The following is an 18,813-nucleotide window of genomic DNA, read 5'->3' as shown; positions in this document are numbered from 1 at the left end:
ATCACATTAGGGGCACAAGGTCACTATGAATACAGTCTTGAATATGGAAAACAACTTCTTGATATCTGTGTATGCCTTAGTTTCTCAATGTATTCAGCCAATTTGCACTATATTCAGTCTGAAAGAAGAAAACAAAACATGTTTTGTACTACAGTGTTGTCATTTTAAAGGGATTAATGAAGAAAAACATGCTAATCCATTTCTAAAAATTCAGAGTGACTGTGGCCATCTAATGTAGCACATTTGACTATGGTGACTCCACAACCAGTTTCTTGGTAACAGTACAAGTTGATCTCACAAACAGGGTGCTGAAGGTGGTAAAGGAGAGCCTGGGGAGACAGGTCTGCCTGGCCTGGATGCTCCCTGCCCCTTGGTACAGTATCTCTTCTTCTTTCTGTCCTTCTGTCTTTCCACCTTCTGGGGCAATGATGGCCACTTCAATGTCACAGAAAAAAACTTGGCAAGCTCAGGCAAGGTTTGCCAGACAAGTGAACCACATTCTTCTTTACCTCTTATGATTTTTTTGCAGATCATGCAAAGCAAGATATGAGGCAAGCCACCCAATATTCTTGACGGCTTCTTGTGAAGAATCCTGGGTGATATGACCCTGCCTTTGCAAAAAAGGGGTCCATAAAAAGCATTAATCTCCCTTCTGTACTGGCCATCACTATACCAGTGTGTGTCTTTGTCTCACTTGCAGGGGCTATAGATTAAACAGGCTGATGTCTGCAAAAATAAATATGAAAAATAAAATCTCTCAAACATTACGTTTAGCATCACATTAAAATCTAATTTATGCCTCCTAAAACCTATATCAACAGATTTATTTGTGAACCAGGCTTAGTTATTCTAATATAGTATGTCCAGTAATTGAGAAGTGAAATGCTATTTGTTCAGGATTTAGTTGATGCTCTGCAATTAAGTTTGACAAGAGCCCCTACAAATTATTTTTTCTGTCTGCTGTCAGTTTCTGGGCATCCATCTAACTGTCCTGTTTTTCATTGAAAGATAAAACAGAAAGTGTGACAGATTCTGTCATTTTCGATATTTCACAGTTAAGAAGAAAGTGTTGGAAGGTACTTATTCTCTAGTGAAGTGTGTATCAATGATCTTAAAATCCACTCTCTTTTATAATATATGTGTTGAAATCTTTTTCTATGAAGATTTTTTTCAGAAATTAGTAGGGACACAAAACCTGTTAATCAAAATAGTGTCTGCATGGTTTGAATTCTTGACATGCAGTTTTGAAAGCATGAATAGTAATTGTTGATGTTTTGAACTAACCAATTCCTGTTTAAATTACAAACGTTATGTTTTTTTTAAATTGAATTTATATGCACTGCAGAGCCTAAATATCAGTAATGGAGCCATGAATGTGTCTTCCCATTCATTGATAAAATATACCAATACCATTTGTAAGGGCTTATTTATATTATTTTCATTATCACTTCTTATTTTTGTTTAATGTTAGTGTGAATTACTTTGAAACTTTGTTTCTAAAATTACTATTTTGTTCATGGCTGTAAATATTTTCCATTCTATGCATACTGCATGATCAACCACTTTTGGTTTTGCTGAAATTATTTGTCATATATAAATCAAATAAAATTAGCTTATTTAACTTCTCAACAAGAATAAAACATTATATTATAAAGCCCACCAGCATCAGCTTACAATACTTTGACAGTGGGATCTGTGTATGGGAATGTTAATATCTCTACAAACTGTTTCCCCATAAGCTGAGCTCTTTTGTTACTCACTGAAATATTTAGTTGTTATACTAAGTACTGTATTAATCTAAATAGAATAAACAAAGAAGGACCACACAGAGAGAAAACATACAAATGAATACTGACTTGAAGGAAAATTCACTTAGGAAAAAAAGATAGTCTTTCTTCAATGCCTTAATGGTGTGTCATAATACTGTATCATGTCTCAGATATCTTTTAAACTGTACTTCTGTGTAATGAAAATTAGCACAAAACCAATTTGACACAACCGATTTAAGTTCCACAAAGTGAAGAATTACTTAAAGTTCTGCTAATATTAAGTTGAAATTGATATTCTTTATAATCGCTTTAAACAGAATGAAATATAAAAAGTAATGTATTGCAAGTTAGTTTCCTTGACATTGTTTTGCAAAGATCTGTGTTTACTGGTGCTACTCTCGTGGAATCCAACTGCATGTTGGTTGATTTTTGTAAAATGTGACTGTATATCCACATTTGCACGGATGTATAAGTGTTGTGACACTGCATATTTTGCCAGTTCCTTGTACAAGCAAATGACTAAAACACTGCATGAAAATTGACTAACATTTGTTTCCTTTGAAATAACAGGGCCCAGATGGACTCCCAATACCAGGATGCTGGCATAAGGTTGGTATACATAGAATACTGTACTTGTCACTGAATTATTATTGCAAACAAGTGCCCTCTGAAGTGAATGGTTTATTCATTTATAGTGAACAGATTTTTGTTTTGTCCCATATACAATGTCTGTAATTTATCTAATCCTTAGTGACTAAACATTTTCAAAAGTAAAAATGTAAGATATTTATTTCAGTGCAGTGTCATTTTAACATTCTGATTATTTTTTTTTTTTTTTGCAGTGATGACTAACAATGAAGCATGGCCTCTGTACATACTGATATGGTATATTTTGTAGATGAATATCGTTTTTACCTTTTGTAAAAAAACTTATAATATATTGAACTTTAATAAGGGACAATGTTCTATTCATCAATTAACTACGGATGTGTTGACAAAAAAAAAAAGGAAAAGTGGTTATTAATCCACAAAGAGGATGTTTAGAAGATGTGAGCATCTGGTGGACTGATATTTCTTTTAAAAAAAGTTACAACGTATAACCTTTACATAGCTGTAAGGAAATGTAAGTGCTGCTACATGGTCTAACCGGTAAAGAAGACACCTAACATTATTGCCTGACTCACTGGTGTGTCTGCTGTGTTGGATTGCATGGAAATGGATTGGTTCATTGGCATTTGTGTGCTGTGGAATAGTTCCCTTTTTATTTTGCTTTGAAAGGATGAACCAGCTTGGCTAAGACCCAAAAGGAAGAGAATGTCTGAGCCTTAGACAGATATGGAGAGCTCAATACATTGAGTGGCTACTAAATTGTACATGAGAGGACACATGTGTCAGGCCTGTGGAACAAAAGGGACTGCACAGTTTCTCATGGAAAGTATTGGACAGTGGGGCACAAGTTTCAGACCACTGTATTTCACACTCTGGAAACCAATTCAACTACAACAAGGGTGTCTAAAGATCCTGGTGCAACAGTCGATGACTCACCTGAGCAATTCATAAAGTCAACTTGAATTTTGGACTGCATTTTTTATTTGTCACAAAAGCATTTTCTTCACTGTTATTTCTGTGTGACTTCTCCTTTTGAGTCTAAACAAGAAAGGTAAAGAAATGCTAAGACCTATAAAACAAATGGTGCTGTCTTGATTGTTTTTAAAAACATATTTTTAATGAAAAGAAGTTGATGGGTTGTGTATTGCCTTTTTGAATAACGTCTCAACTGAAATATATAAATATAATGTAATGCAACTTTTTCATAAGTTGTCCTGGCAACATTTTCATTTAAACAAATGTACCATTTTTTTGGACATTTAATCATGTTAGTGTTCTTAGATAATAGCCTATTGTTTTCTATAGGCATGCAGTATTAACTATAATATTATTATTTATAACCTAGGTTTCTACAGTTATAAAACGTATTACCGTGGCATTCCTATGAATGGTATTTTTCTTTTGAGAAAAGAATATTTGAACTAGGCACATGCACACAATTAAATGGACTCATGGATTTGATTTGAAAATCTTAAGCTTCAAAACAAAACAAAAAATAAAATGCCCTGTTTGTTAAATAAATTGTTATGAAGCAAAACCATGAGCAACTTTACACATTGCAGAAATTTGATGGTATCATACTGTACATTATCATTGGGTTTCCTGCTATGAAAGTCTATTGAAAGGCAACTGTCCTTTCCATTTCATCTTACTCTGTCTTCCTCTCTCTATACTGTACATACAGCATGTTTACCCCCAGCTGGTGCATTTCATTCATAACTATTCCTAGACTTTAGGCTGCAGCTTTATCACAGTTTGGAATGTTTTAGTGAGAACATGCAAAACCATTAATTAGGGCATTAGACTCAAGGCTTTCTCTTGACTGAAATGGTCCCCTGCTGCTTGACTTTGCGGTCAAAATGTTCATAGCTATATCATTATTTTCTTTTCAGTTTTACACAAGAAAAGATTACATAATCAAATAATAATTAAGAAAAATATGATTAACATAAGTTATCTTGATTGTTTAACAAATACAGAAACTAAGATAATTAATCTGTGTTTTAATCCATATATTTAGGTGGGCATTGATGGTTTGTAAGATGGCACCACTGTAAAGTAGAACATACTGTACATGTTCAGCTATTTAAACTGCTTTTATATTCAGTTCTATTTGATTATAAAGAATGGCACTGAGTTAATCAGAGTACAGCTTTTAAATATAATGAACAACATACATATTATTTGTTGAAGGGTTTCAAGAAACATAAAATTATTTGATGGCTTTTTCAGTGTTTTCACTGTTCTGCAGTGATTGGGCAAGCTCTTATCTTCAGCTGTAAGTCCATGTTTTCATTTGCCTGTCTGCAATTGGTTAAGAAGCTTTCCTAAAATAGCTTTTCCATATGTGTGAATATGTGTCTGATGTTTGAAATAATTTTATATTTTTACTTTCTTTGTTCATTTGTTTGTGATGATAGTGAAGACATCACCCTTTATGTACAGCATTAAAAAGAGAGATACTGAAAATAAACGAGCTACAATAGGAGGAAAACCGTTTTCGAGTTGTAGTAAAACTTTTTTTTCACCCCAAAACTAAATATCAGACTCGTCTAAACTAATTTGACTTAAGGCAATACAAGTTTTCAAATACTCATGCAAGTTTGTAAAAAAAAAGATGTAAAAACATCTGAAAAAAGACCCAGTATATTACAGGAAAGAGCAGGCATAGTTGTAAAGTTATCAAAATTAATGTTTATTCATTTTTCTTAATATATATTAATCCATTACTGGTATTGAGTTATAAATACAACGTTTTACACAGTGTCTACTTCTAAGTGGCTTCTTAATTTTTAGTTACTAATATTTTCTTATTTTATGGATAGAACTCTAGTTAACATGAACAAAACAGATTGGTTAGATTTTAGTTTTTTTAATTATTCCTTTCTAGTGCTTGCAGAACAAAGCAAGGAATTTTTAAATAATTCATTCTGGTAAATTCCATGTCCAATAAATTAATAATATTATTCATTATCTATGTGTAAAAATAATAATATTGACAATAATAATACTCCAAATCTTTTTTTTTTCTTGTAGACTTCATATGCAAATAGTTGTGACATACTGTATAAATCTTGATATTGAGTTACTTACTTCATGGATGATTCATGGAATGTAGACTCATGAATCATCATAGCTCTGTAGAGGGAATTACAGTCAACAACTAAATTAAAGTGATTAGTCATAGAATTTGTCAACCTTATAAGACTGATCTCTCCTTCTGGTCAAAATTGGTTGTTCACTCCTTTTAAAGTATATAAAGGACCATGGTTACCTTTGAACGCATACAGGAGACAATATATGCTCATAAAATATCTTTGCTCATGACCTGATTATTCAAAACGTCCAGTCTTATAGTACCCTACAGAGTGCATATTTATTATTAAACAAATTTAAGAAGACATTTCTTAAATTTCTGCCTCCTCTATGAAGAAATTCCCACAACTGTGACCTTTGAAAGAAAAATATAGAACTGTTGTAACTCCTTATACAGTGCATGTATAGTCATATTTTCTGAAGAACACTTATATAAACTGGTTAATACTGCCTTAAAAATCACCTTGCCTGTGACCTTTGACCTCTCCTTTAGGTGAAATGCAAAAGCTGTTTAAAACTCCTTAGAGGGTGCAGTGATGGTCATGGTTATGATGAATTACAAATAAGAATCTGTATATGCTCTGTCAAAAAATGCCCATTTCCTTACCTTTCCAAATGAAAAATCATCATGCAGTTCCTTATAACGTGCACAAGATAGTTATTGTGGAATGTAAATATGTTCTATCAAAATCATGACCTTCCTGTGACCTCTAAGTGAAAATATGACATCTTGGCCCCTGGTCATCCCTGCGTTTATCTGTATTTGTATCTGTATAGGTAACATTTTAGTGGGTTATAAATGTATGTATTATTGTAACCGCACAGGGGAGGGGGGTGTCATAGTCATGGCAAAACTCACTATGACATTACGATATTATGACACGGCATTATCTTTGATCATTGTACTGTAACAAAGTTCTGATTTAAATTCATAAGGGAAGAAATAGACAAAAGCATTCCCTCACACCTTTGGGGCAGTAGAGTAACCCTGCCTTTGATGAAATTGTAACATTGAGCTTACACAATTTAAGGAGAGTATAAAGAGAATAAAGGTACCTAGCAGCCATGGCCAGTGTTAATAAGCTATAGCTGTCTGTCTCACTGTAATGTTTGTGACGCTTCATATTTTTTATGCAACAGAAGACACAGGTTTACATTTTCAGATTGCAAACAAAGTCCAAAAAAGTGATACTTTCTTATAGGTTCTCCATGATGTTCACATACTACATTTGCTTTAAAAAACAATTGTGCTAGAATTTGGGCTGGAATCTACAGACCATTCCTACTTTTCACACAGACTTACAGTACACATATGTTCACCAAGCAAAAGAATCATTGGCCTTGACCTCATTGGACTATTGTTCCATTTCCTGCTTTTTGGAATGCCTCTACAATATCTTCTCCATCACGTGCACTCTGTCTCTGAAGCTGTATGTTTCTTAGTATCATCAAGGCTTTTCTTTTTCAGTTTCGAGTATGCCCATCTTTTATAAACAATGTTTTGAAGTGTATTTGTAATTTCAGTTTTAACTTGCTGACGACAGTTTTATTGTTGTATTTGGTTGTAAAAGAATTTTCTGCTATTTTTGTAAATTCCTTCTCTTGTTTTTAAAGACATGAGATGTTCTGATAAATTAAATATACACTATAAATATTACAAAGAATGTTCTTTTTTATCTTTCCTTATTGTCTTAGTGTAGAATAACTTGATGCTAAATGGCTCCTGTTGAGGTATTGACTGTCATTTGTATTGCTTAACATATAAAACTATGCTCTCAAGTCATTAGATGCACTCAATGTGTGTTCTCTGTAACTTCAGTTTACAGCTCATCCATGGTCATTCATTATTAATATTATTAATAATATATTCCATATTGCATTTAAATTGGAATGTTTTTACGGATATAAATAGAGGTGATACACAAAGTGTCTCCTGTATAACTCTTGAGTTTACAGAATAATTTCCGCATAACCACAGAACATTGTAACAACAGTAACTGGCTCACTAAAAGTTACCGTGTTTTCACTGTCATGGTACGGATTTCAGCATGTTGATAAGCTGTTCTCCGGTTACTGGCAATTGTAAAAATAACCCTTCTTCCCTCCTTTGTTTAACTTAAAGAATTGTGTGAAGAAATCATTAATCACTTATAATAATTCATCCTGATACACACACTCATGCCAGAGCCAATTTTTCCTGTGCAGTACAATGGCTTAACATTTTAAATTTAAATTGTTGGCTGATTATATAATAATAAACTTTTTTATATCCAACTGAACAATCTTGCATTTATAAAATATACCAATTTGTGTATTACATGCTTGAAAACACAGTTGTATACAGAGTTGAAAATTCATAATTAATCGAATGAATAAAAGTCTAAACAGTATACAACTTAAGTTCTATAATTAGAAAAAGATTGTCCCTCAGCATTGACTGGAATTCAAAACCAAGCATTTTCTGTCAACAACCCAAATGCTCCACACACCGTGTTAGACTTTCAGTGCTCCACCTGGTGTTTTTGCAAAGTTGTCAACCACACAACTGAGTAATTTAAAAAACTGCGGTCTCCTGCAGGCCATGAACCGCAAAGTACTGCAGTTTACAGTACCTTGCTCATTCTGAATGGCTGGCTCTGTAAGTGATAGAAAGTAACACTGTGTATTAGTAAGGTACTGTATTCGTACATGCATATTTGTTGTGTGGGCTCTGTCCAATAGACATGTTAATAAGTCTTCTTTACAGTCATTGTTTGCAAGCCTGATGGCCTCAGAAAGAAGCTAAATTTTCTGTTTTCTTGCACTGTAGACGGCAAAAACATCTTTCTGAAAGCAAAAGTGCGAAAGATTAATGAAAGATATGAGACAAGTATAACAATGATTACATAGGCCTTCCTCAGGATCAGCTGGGCATAAAGCTGTGCCAGGGGTCGTAAAGGCTCAGCAATGATTTTGGAGCAGAGGTGTACAATATGTTTAAGGAATATTTTGTCTTTTCGACTGAGTGAAATGAATTAGACAACAGATAAAAGAGAAAGTTAAAATATGTTTAATAAAAGAGATAGTTAATGTTGAAATAATCATTTTTGACTCCAAAGAAGCTCAGCATTCTCAGACCATACAAGTGCTTTTGGTGTTTCTTCACAATGACATTGGTGAACTTACGTTTATTATCAAACACATAACTACCCTAGTCACCTTTTATCTACCTTCAACAGATTGCTGAAACCAAACTGCCCCCACAATATTACTTGCCTAATTGCAACACATTTTTAGATTTCTTTAGCTCCAAGATCTACAACATCTGGCATCACATTCTCTCCACAACTCCTCCCTGCTTGCCCACCTTTACTGGTTCTCTTCTCTCTTCTTGACTCTGCATCCGTCAGTAAACTGATTTTGCATATGAAATTCACCACCTTCCTATAAGATCTCATTCCCACTGCTTTATTTCAATCCTGTTTCATTACTCTCTGCCCTATTGTCCTCAATATAATTAATCAATTCTGGCACTGGTGTTGTACCAACAGTCCTCAAAAGTGTTGCCTTACCCCTGTGCCAAAAAAAAAAAGCTAAGGCCTTCTCATTTCATGCCCCAAAGCTCTGGAACTCTATCCCCAAGGATATCAGAGAGTCACCTCCCCTAAACTCTTTCAAATCTACAAGTAATAGGTTTATTCCATGCTGAAAAGAGAAGAACAAAAACACAACGTTTCAGCCTTTGAAGGCTCCATGGCCAAAACATGTTTTCTTTCTTCTCTTTTCAGCATGGAATAAACCTATTACTTGTACTTGTTCCTTTGCAGCCTGCGCATGCTGACGCAGCTACCCACCTGAACTCTTTCAAATCTTGACAAAGCCGAAACCTCCTATAGAAGATTACTAGATTCTGTCATTTTCCCTTTGCGTCTACCATATTCAGTACCCCCATCTACTGTCTCCTCTCATTGTGTATTTTCATAGTGCATGTCTTGTATTTTTTGTTGTTGTTGTTCTGTAAACCACTTTGAGAAGCCACCTTTAAAGGCACTATATAAAATAAAGTTGTTGTTATTAATATTAAGCACCTCAGGTGGGGAATTGAATCCAGGACCCCAGCATTGCAAGGCAGCAATCATAACCACTGCATCACCATGCTGTCCAGGTAGTGCAAGACATATTTTATATTTTATAATAAACACTAATCCAGATGTGGTGTTTCTAAAAGTCCCATTCACTGCAGATACAACGGGCACAAACATTGGCGGTCTAGTGTGGCTAGACAAATTTGAAAAATATTGATGGTGAATACTTATGATGAGAACATATTATTTACAGATGCAGCCATTCAAAGTGCGCGGTACACATACGAACCGGAGGTAATTGGCTACGGCGTCGTGCATTGTGACGCACAATGACGAGCGGTACCGCAGTACGTGATTGGTTGACCGTCAGGGGCACTCGTGGGCTGTTGGTCTGTCGTAGAAAGATTTACAGTAAACGTCTTTACTGTGCCTGTTTTAGTATTGAATATTTATATGGAATTTTACCACTGAAGGGAAATCTTAGTACCTGAGCATAAAAAGAATAAGAGCATACTGCAATGCGTGTGAAGGCCATAAACGATATTAATTTTGGAACTTAAACATACAGTATATGGCTGGTCTCAGTACTTTAAAGAAAACATACACACCAGTATTCCATTTCTCCTTAAACATTTTAAGCATCGAAGTCTTTAACTAACGTGATACCGGAGTCAACAAGCATACTTTTAGAATTTGATTAAAAGGGAATATAATATGGAATCGCGTATCTAAAGAAATTAATAACGATATAATTATATTCATGTTGCAAAAAAACTGCAAAGGACATAAAAACTCCCTTGCTTTTAACAGAGCGTTTCATAATTTCTAACTACAAAAATTATTTAAACTGCGACACTTATCATTCAACCAGAGCTCGAAATATCACAAGGATCCTCTAGAGCACAGCAAAGACTGTATTAAAAGAATCGCGTATCTCAAGAAATTAATAAGATATAATTATATTCGTGTACTGCGACAGGGCTGTGTAGGGATGTTTCACCTCTGTCTTCATGTGACTCTATTCAAAAGCCATTTAGCAAAGAGGGGATGAGAAGAGTGACAAACTAGTATACAGTACAGTACTTTAGATCTTTTTTTCTGAACCGGGGAAAATCTGATCATGTTTCTCTATAACAATAATAAAAACATTATTTTACATATCACCTTTATGTGATATCACCTTAAATACAAGGGTTAATTGCACAATGGACCGTGCAAAGAAATTTAAAATAGTCTTCTTTAGGTGTGAGGGTAGGAGTGGATCGCAGCAGGCATAATCGGCAAATTAGGAAAACAAAGAACAGGACAGGCGAGACGTTTATCCAGAGAGCAAGTGATCAGAAAAGGAACAGCTGTTACACCCAGGTTTTACGCTCTCTCTCTGCTGAATGAATAAAAGCATTTTATTAAAAACGCGTTTGCATTTGTCTGGGTATTTACTTTGTAATCTGTGGTTTACATCTACTGTATTGTTTTGAGATGCCACTTTTAAAGGTGATATGTAAAATAAAGTTTTTTATTATTGTTATAGAGAAACATGATAAAATTTTCCCTGGTTCAGAAAAAAGACGATTAAAATCTCTAATCTTTCCACTTGTATGTCATCGGAAAATACAAGAAGTTTCTGCTTTGTGTAAGGATGGTATCAAAAAGTAATCTAAGTGGTGAGAAAGCTGTGCTCCCCAAAGTGCTTTACAGGATAAAAACAATAACAGCAATAGTGGCTGGGCAAACGATTTTTTTAAAGAAATACAAAATGAGATATAATGATGTGTTCCGGCTAAGACATTAACGTGTACAACCCCCCCTCTATGCGAGAGTGCTGGCTGTGACGAATTAAACCAGTTTCACAGGTATTTTCAAAGTAGAAGGAGGCAAGATTTCCATCTTAATTTTCGTGTTAAATAATTTTTTTTAATTAAAATTCATTCTATACAGCAATCACATATTTGGGTACCGTTTCATAAAACTTTCATGCTTAAAATGCTTAGGGAGAAATGGAAGACTGATAATGGAATGGAATGAATGATACTCCAAGTGTCGCAGTTTAAATAATTTTCATAGTTAGAAATTATGAAACGCTCTGTTAAAAGCAAGGGAGTTTTTATGTCCTTTGCAGTAAAAGAAAATGCCTGACAAAGGCTTGGACAGATTCCAAGTGCATTTTTGCAATTTATGTTGCATTGTCCATTGTGCTGCTGTAATACAGTTTAAAATAAGTCTAAACTGTATCAGCTTTATTTACTGGTTGCACTTTAGAAAAAGTAAAAACAAAACGCACTGAAAATGCATTTTAGAGCTTTCTGGCAAGAGGAGACACCCAAATTACTAATGTACAGTGCCTTGCGAAAGTATTCGGCCCCCTTGAACTTTTCAACCTTTTGCCACATTTCAGGCTTCAAACATAAAGATATAAATTTTTTATTTTATGTGAAGAATCACCAACAAGTGGGACACAATTGTGAAGTGGAACGAAATCTATTGGATTTTTGAAACTTTTTTAACTAATAAAAAAATGAAAAGTGGGGCGTGCAAAATTATTCGGCCCCTTTACTTTCAGTGCAGCAAACTCACTCCAGAAGTTCAGCGAGGATCTCTGAATGATCCAATGTTGTCCTAAATGACTGATGGTGATAAATAGAATCCACCTGTGTGTAATCAAGTCTCTGTATAAATGCACCTGCTCTGTGATAGTCTCAAGGTTCTGTTGAAAGCGCAGAGAGCATCATGAAGACCAAGGAACACACCAGGCAGGTCCGTAATACTGTTGTGGAGAAGTTTAAAGCCGGATTTGGATACAAAAAGATTTCCCAAGCTTCAAACATCCCAAGGAGCACTGTGCAAGCGATCATCTTGAAATGGAAGGAGTATCAGACCACTGCAAATCTACCAAGACCTGGCCGTCCCTCTAAACTTTCAGTTCAGACAAGGAGAAGACTGATCAGAGATGCAGCCAAGAGGCCCATGATCACTCTGGATGAACTGCAGAGAACTACAGCTGAGGTGGGAGAGTCTGTCCATAGGACAACAATCAGTCTTACACTGCACAAATCTGGCCTTTATGGAAGAGTGGCAAGAAGAAAGCCATTTCTCAAAGATATCCATAAAAAGTCTCGTCTAAAGTTTGCCACAAGCCACCTGGGAGACACCCCAAACATGTGGAAGAAGGTGCTCTGGTCAGATGAAACCAAAATCGAACTTTTTGGCCACAATGCAAAACGATATGTTTGGCGTAAAAGCAACACAGCTCATCACCCTCAACACACCATCCCCACTGTCAAACATGGTGGTGGCAGCATCATGGTTTGGGCCTGCTTTTCTTCAGCAGGGACAGGGAAGATGGTTAAAATTGAGGGGAAGATGGATGCAGCCAAATACAGGACCATTCTGGATGAAAACCTGTTGGAGTCTGCAAAAGACCTGAAACTGGGATGGAGATTTATCTTCCAACAAGACAATGATCCCAAACATACAGCAAAATCTACAAAGGAATGGTTCACAAATAAACGTATCCAGGTGTTTGAATGGCCAAGTCAAAGTCCAGACCTGAATCCAATCGAGAATCTGTGGAAAGAGCTGAAAACTGCTGTTCACAAACGCTCTCCATGCAACCTCACTGAGCTCGAGCTGTTTTGCAAGGAAGAATGGGCAAGAATTTCAGTCTCTCGATGTGCAAAACTGATAGAGACATACCCCAAGCGACTTGCAGCTGTAATCGCAGCAAAAGGTGGCTCTACAAAGTATTAACGCAAGGGGGCCGAATAATTTTGCACGCCCCACTTTTCATTTTTTTATTAGTTAAAAAAGTTTCAAAAATCCAATAGATTTCGTTCCACTTCATAATTGTGTCCCACTTGTTGGTGATTCTTCACATAAAATAAAAAATTTATATCTTTATGTTTGAAGCCTGAAATGTGGCAAAAGGTTGAAAAGTTCAAGGGGGCCGAATACTTTCACAAGGCACTGTAACATGCCACTGTTTTTGCATGAACAAAGTTATACTGTTATTTTACTTAGATACGCGATTAAAAAAAATATTTTTTTTTGAATCCCTGGCGGAACACATTCCATAAGAATCAGTGCTTTTATATATCGCCTTTAAACATATATTTAAACACGCGTTTATGATTTAAATCAAAACACGATTTAAATCAATATAAATGTTTATTTTGTAACGCATAGGTGACTATTCATTGTTATTAAAATGACTTAAATTTGTTCATGTTGTGATATTTAGAAATATAAATTTGTTTGGTGCGAGTGAGGTTTTATTTAATCTCTGACCAAGGGAAACGTTTCATTTTTTCAAAGAAATGTTTGTTAAAAAAAGTCATGGTTCCACAGTGAAATTCAATCACAGACTGTGTGACATGGGAGTCAGGAACCTAACCCACAGTGCCACCGGCAAGGTCACATGCAGAGTGCTGAAAAAGCACTACAGAAACATTATCAACAGACAATGTACAGCGTGTACTATTCTTGTGTTGTGGTACATGAATATAATTATATCGTTATTAATTTCTTTAGATACGCGATTCCATATTATATTCCCTTTTAATCAAATTCTAAAAGTACAGATGCAGCCATTCAAAGTGCGCGGTACAGACACCGCAGTACAGATACCGCAGGTATGATGACACGCGATACCGCGGTACGTGATTGGTTGACCGACAGGGGCACTCGTGGTCCGTTGGTCTGTCGTAGAAAGACTTACTGTAAACGTCTTTACTGTGCCCGTTGTAGATATTGAATTTTACCACTGAAGGGAAATCTTAGTAGCTGAGCATAAAAAGAATAGGAGCATACTGTAATGCGTGAGAAGGCCATAAACGATATTAATTTTGGAACGTAAACATACAGTATATGGCTGGTCTTGGTACTTTAAAGAAAAAAATACACACCAGTATTCCATTTCTCCCTAAACATTGTAAGCTTCGAAGTCTTTAACTAACGTGATACCGGAGTCAACAAGCATACTTTTAGAATTTGATTAAAAGGGAATATAATATGGTATCTAAAGAATTTAATAACGGTATGATTATATCCGTGTACTGCGGCAGGACTGTGTAAGGCTGTTTCGCCAACCTGATCATGTGAGCTGTCTTGTAGCCTACTGGTCTAGGTGCGTGACTATCAACTGGCAGGTTGTGTGTTCAAATCCAGCTGGTGCTGGACTTTTCATTTTTATTTATTTATTTTTTAATTGCGTAACATAAACATATTACCGTATGCAAACTGTACTGTATACAGTATGTATATGTATATTTAATGTCTTAACTGTGCCCGTTTAAGTATTGAATATTCATATCTAATTTTACCACTGAAGGGAAATCTTAACATAAACATACAGTATATGGCTGGTCTCGGTACTTTAAAGAAAAAAATACACACCGGTATTCCATTTCTCCCTAAACATTGTAAGCTTCGAAGTCTTTAACTAACGTGATACCGGAGTCAACAAGCATACTTTTAGAATTTGATTAAAAGGGAATATAATATGGAATCGCGTATCTCAAGAAATTAATAACGATATAATTATATTCATGTTGCAAAAGAACTGCAACGGACATAAAAACTCCCTTGCATGGTTTCATTTCGACCAGAATCGGTGTTGAGATATTTTTAACTTGATTTACAGTATTTGAGAGGTATGTCTTAACACCGATACTACAGTGCTTAAGTACTGCTCACGTATATGTTTCTAGGTTTATATTATGCATTTCATACGGTCAAATTACTTTTGAGCAATAGGAAGCGAGAAACGGTATGCGTTTTACTTTCGTTTTGTGCTGGGACCCGTGGATTGATTAGAGATATCAAGTACATACAAGTCATTTTTTAAATGTTGTAGTTCGTCTTGAAAAAATGTTACGAGTACATCATCTATCAACAATTACACAGGTTCTGTTTCCATATTGCGGATTTTGGTTACGTAATATTATTTTCTAGATTTCACGTTGTGAATATGATGGGATGTCTGATGGGATGTTTCTAAAAATCCATCCTCTGTAAAACGTCTTCTCTAGTTGTCCTGCATATGTATTCGCTAATGAAGCTGTGTGTTCTGAGCCTAGATCTCTACATTTCTGTATGAACCAGCTTAGAGGGCTAAAGACAGCTTGTGTTTAAATTGAGTGTAAGGCAATTTATGCTTCTAAAGTCATGGTCAGCATTTATCTTTGTACTGTGCTGTAAACTTGTTCTGTGCCAAGTCACATTATTTTATAGCGTTTTTAAAGCGTTATCAAATACGGTGTTACTGTAGTTTACTGAGTCCCATGTCACATGGTCTGTGATTGAAACCTGTAAAACCAGTTTAATTCGTCACAGCCAGCACTCTTCAGGTGTGAGGGTCTTCTGCTCAGAATGAAACGCTAAAATGTTTGTGTATATTCTAATGGTAGTGGGGGCGGGGTGTGTGGGAACAGGTTTGGTTGAAACATTTTCTCTGAAAGCATTTTCTTCTTGTAACCGATCTTGTTACAGCATGTTACAGTTTACTATTATTAACCATATTAATTTTAAGTGCTTAATGTAAAATCTTGTAAAAATATATTTTCATTGTTCAAATATACATTAAGTCTGACTATCATATAATAAGTTAAATACAAAATGAAAGAAAAAATAGGGTTAAATATAATTCAAAATATTTTGCTAACAATGTTAACTGTTTATGAATAATAAAATGTATTAACTAAGGAGTAGGATGGCACAGTTGTTAGTATGTTTTTTGTTTTTTTTTAACCCAATCTCCGGGAAACCATTAGTACGATGGTGAATCGGAGATTCTCAACCCTTGCTGCGTACGACTGGAAAATAATTCGTGATCGGATCAACGAAATGCTTCGTAGGAGGAGGCGGTCTTTTCCTCTTGTCTAACAGTCTGTCCACAAACAAAACATTCCTGTTAGACAAGAGGAATTGAAAAAAAAACAATGTTGTCAATGAAAACCGGTGTGTGTGTCTCTCCCTGCTGGATGTCCCTCTCACAAACTGCTGAATGAATAAAATAATTTTATTGAAAACGAGTTTGCGATTGTCTGGTCTTTAAATTCTGGAGATACGCGATTCCATATTATATTCCCTTTTAATCAAATTTTAAAAGTATGCTTGTTGACTCCGGTATCGCGTTAGTTAAAGACTTCGATGCTTAAAATGTTTAGAGAGAAATGGAATACTGGTGTGTATGTTTTCTTTAAAGTACCGAGACCAGCCATATACTGTATGTTTAAGTTCCAAAATTAATATCGTTTATGGGCTTCACACGCGTTGCAGTATGCTCAGGCACTAAGTAAAAGGAGATGCTTCGTATTGCTTGACTAATTTTAAAAACTAAAATTTTAAAAGTTATAAATATAAAAATTGCAGGCGCTGCTCTGGTGCGTCGGCTCCTACACAGTGCCTGTCTGCCGTAAGCGTTACAATATACATACAGTACCCAACACTGCTTGTACCCATCTGTCATGCAAATAAAACACCTTGAATTGAATTGAATTGAGGGAAGAAGGGGGGGATACTAAAGCCAGTACTGGCTCAATGGGCTTTGACGTGCTAATGCGTTGGTTTAACGGTCCGGGTGTGGCAGGCTTCCAATGTCAACTCGACTCGATTAGAAGACAATGAACGTATTTTAGCCCTAAATGAATTAATAGCAAACATGGTTTACATAAAATACATTTTTCCAAGAAAGTTTATAATAATACGATCTATAGTTGAAATCTGAGCCTACTTTAAAAATAAAGGAAAAGCATTTTCAGAGAGCAATCACGCTGTGTTTATGTAGAAAAAGTGATTAGGTTTATGAGCAATCTAATTACCTATTCGCTTAAAACGCTATATAAAATAAAGTTTATTTAGAGATGAATGATCAGTGTCGCAGTTTAAATAATGTGAGTCAGGAAACTAACACAGCGCCACCGGATTTCATAACGCAATAAAAACGCTATAAAATAATGTGACACAGTACAGCACAGTACAACAATACTAACCATGACTTTAGAAGCATAAATTATCTTACACTCAATTTAAACACAAGCTGTCTTTCTGTATGAACCTCTAAGCTGGTTCATACAGAAAATGTAGAAATGCATTAGCCTGATCATGATTAAAAAACACATAATTAAACACGCGTTTGCGATTTAAATCAGAACACGATTTAAATCAATATAAATGTTTATATTGTAACGCATACTGTCCAGCCTCCATTTCTCTATAAAAATTTACTGTTGCACACACACACACAATAGAAGCAGGAACCGCTGTCAGAAGGGAAGATATATTCAAAATATCGCAAATATCGATCATGTTGCGATATTTTGAAATATAAAAGTCAATTGATTGTCCATAATATCGCTTACCTATTTTTTCGAAGAAATGTTTGTTAAAATAAAAGTCCAGCACCAGCTGGATTCGAACACACAACCTGCCAGTTGGTAGTCACGCACCTAGACCAGTAGGCTACAAGACAGCTCGCATGACTAGGTAGGCGATACAGCCCTACACAGTCCTGCCAGTACACGGATATAATCATACCGTTATTAAATTCTTTAGATACGCGATTCCATATTATATTCCCTTTTAATCAAATTCTAAAAGTATGCTTGTTGACTCCGGTATCACGTTAGTTAAAGACTTCGAAGCTTACAATGTTAAGGGAGAAATGGAATACTGGTGTGTATTTTTCCTCGTGATATTTTAAGCTCTAGTTGAATGATAGGTGTCGCATTTTAAATCATTTTCGTAGCTAGAAATTATGAAACGCCCTGTTAAAAGCAAGGAAGTTTTTATGCCCCGTTGAAGTAAAACAAAATGCCTGACAAAGTATGGCTTGGACAGATTCCAAGTGCTTGTACAAATGTGCTAAAGAAATTATACTTTGAGTATACAGCTTGTCCAAAGTCATCCGTTATTAATACTATTAGTAATATCTTCAGTAAAGGCTTTGATGCATAAATATTTCTGATAAAGGTAGGTTGTGTACTTTTGTCCAACTGAGCAATCTTGCTTTCATAAAATATACCAACATTTTAATGACTGATGATTAACATGCTGTAATACACAGTTCAAAATTAAAGGCTCAAATGCTGTACATGAGAGGTTAAGCTCCCCCTGGCGGTTTTACAAGGCGACGCCGGATAGTTAGTCACGTGACACACGTGAAACCGCGTGATACCGCGTGATACTGTGACACGCCCACCGGGGTATGCCGCGAAATACCTCACCCATTTTGAATGGCTGCATCTGTATGCTTGTTGACTCCGGTATCACGTTAGCTC

The 18,813-nt window shown here is 35.5% G+C and overlaps 1 protein-coding gene across 1 annotated transcript in view; it reads left to right on the top strand.

The window, feature by feature from the left end:
* LOC107077650 (collagen alpha-1(XXIII) chain) overlaps positions 1 to 4,877 on the top strand; it is a 72,651-nt gene extending 67,774 nt beyond the window's left edge. The window contains exons 26-28 of the mRNA XM_015349565.2: positions 305 to 373; positions 2,340 to 2,378; positions 2,612 to 4,877. Coding sequence (XP_015205051.2) covers positions 305 to 373; positions 2,340 to 2,378; positions 2,612 to 2,614 — 111 coding nt within the window. The 3' untranslated portion in view covers positions 2,615 to 4,877. The remainder of the gene's footprint in view (positions 1 to 304; positions 374 to 2,339; positions 2,379 to 2,611) is intronic.
* The last annotated feature ends 13,936 nt before the right edge of the window (positions 4,878 to 18,813 follow it).

The sequence above is a fragment of the Lepisosteus oculatus genome, chromosome 11, assembly GCF_040954835.1.
Source record: "Lepisosteus oculatus isolate fLepOcu1 chromosome 11, fLepOcu1.hap2, whole genome shotgun sequence".
NCBI classification, from domain to species: domain Eukaryota; kingdom Metazoa; phylum Chordata; class Actinopteri; order Semionotiformes; family Lepisosteidae; genus Lepisosteus; species Lepisosteus oculatus.
This window is presented reverse-complemented; position numbering and strand designations above follow the sequence as displayed.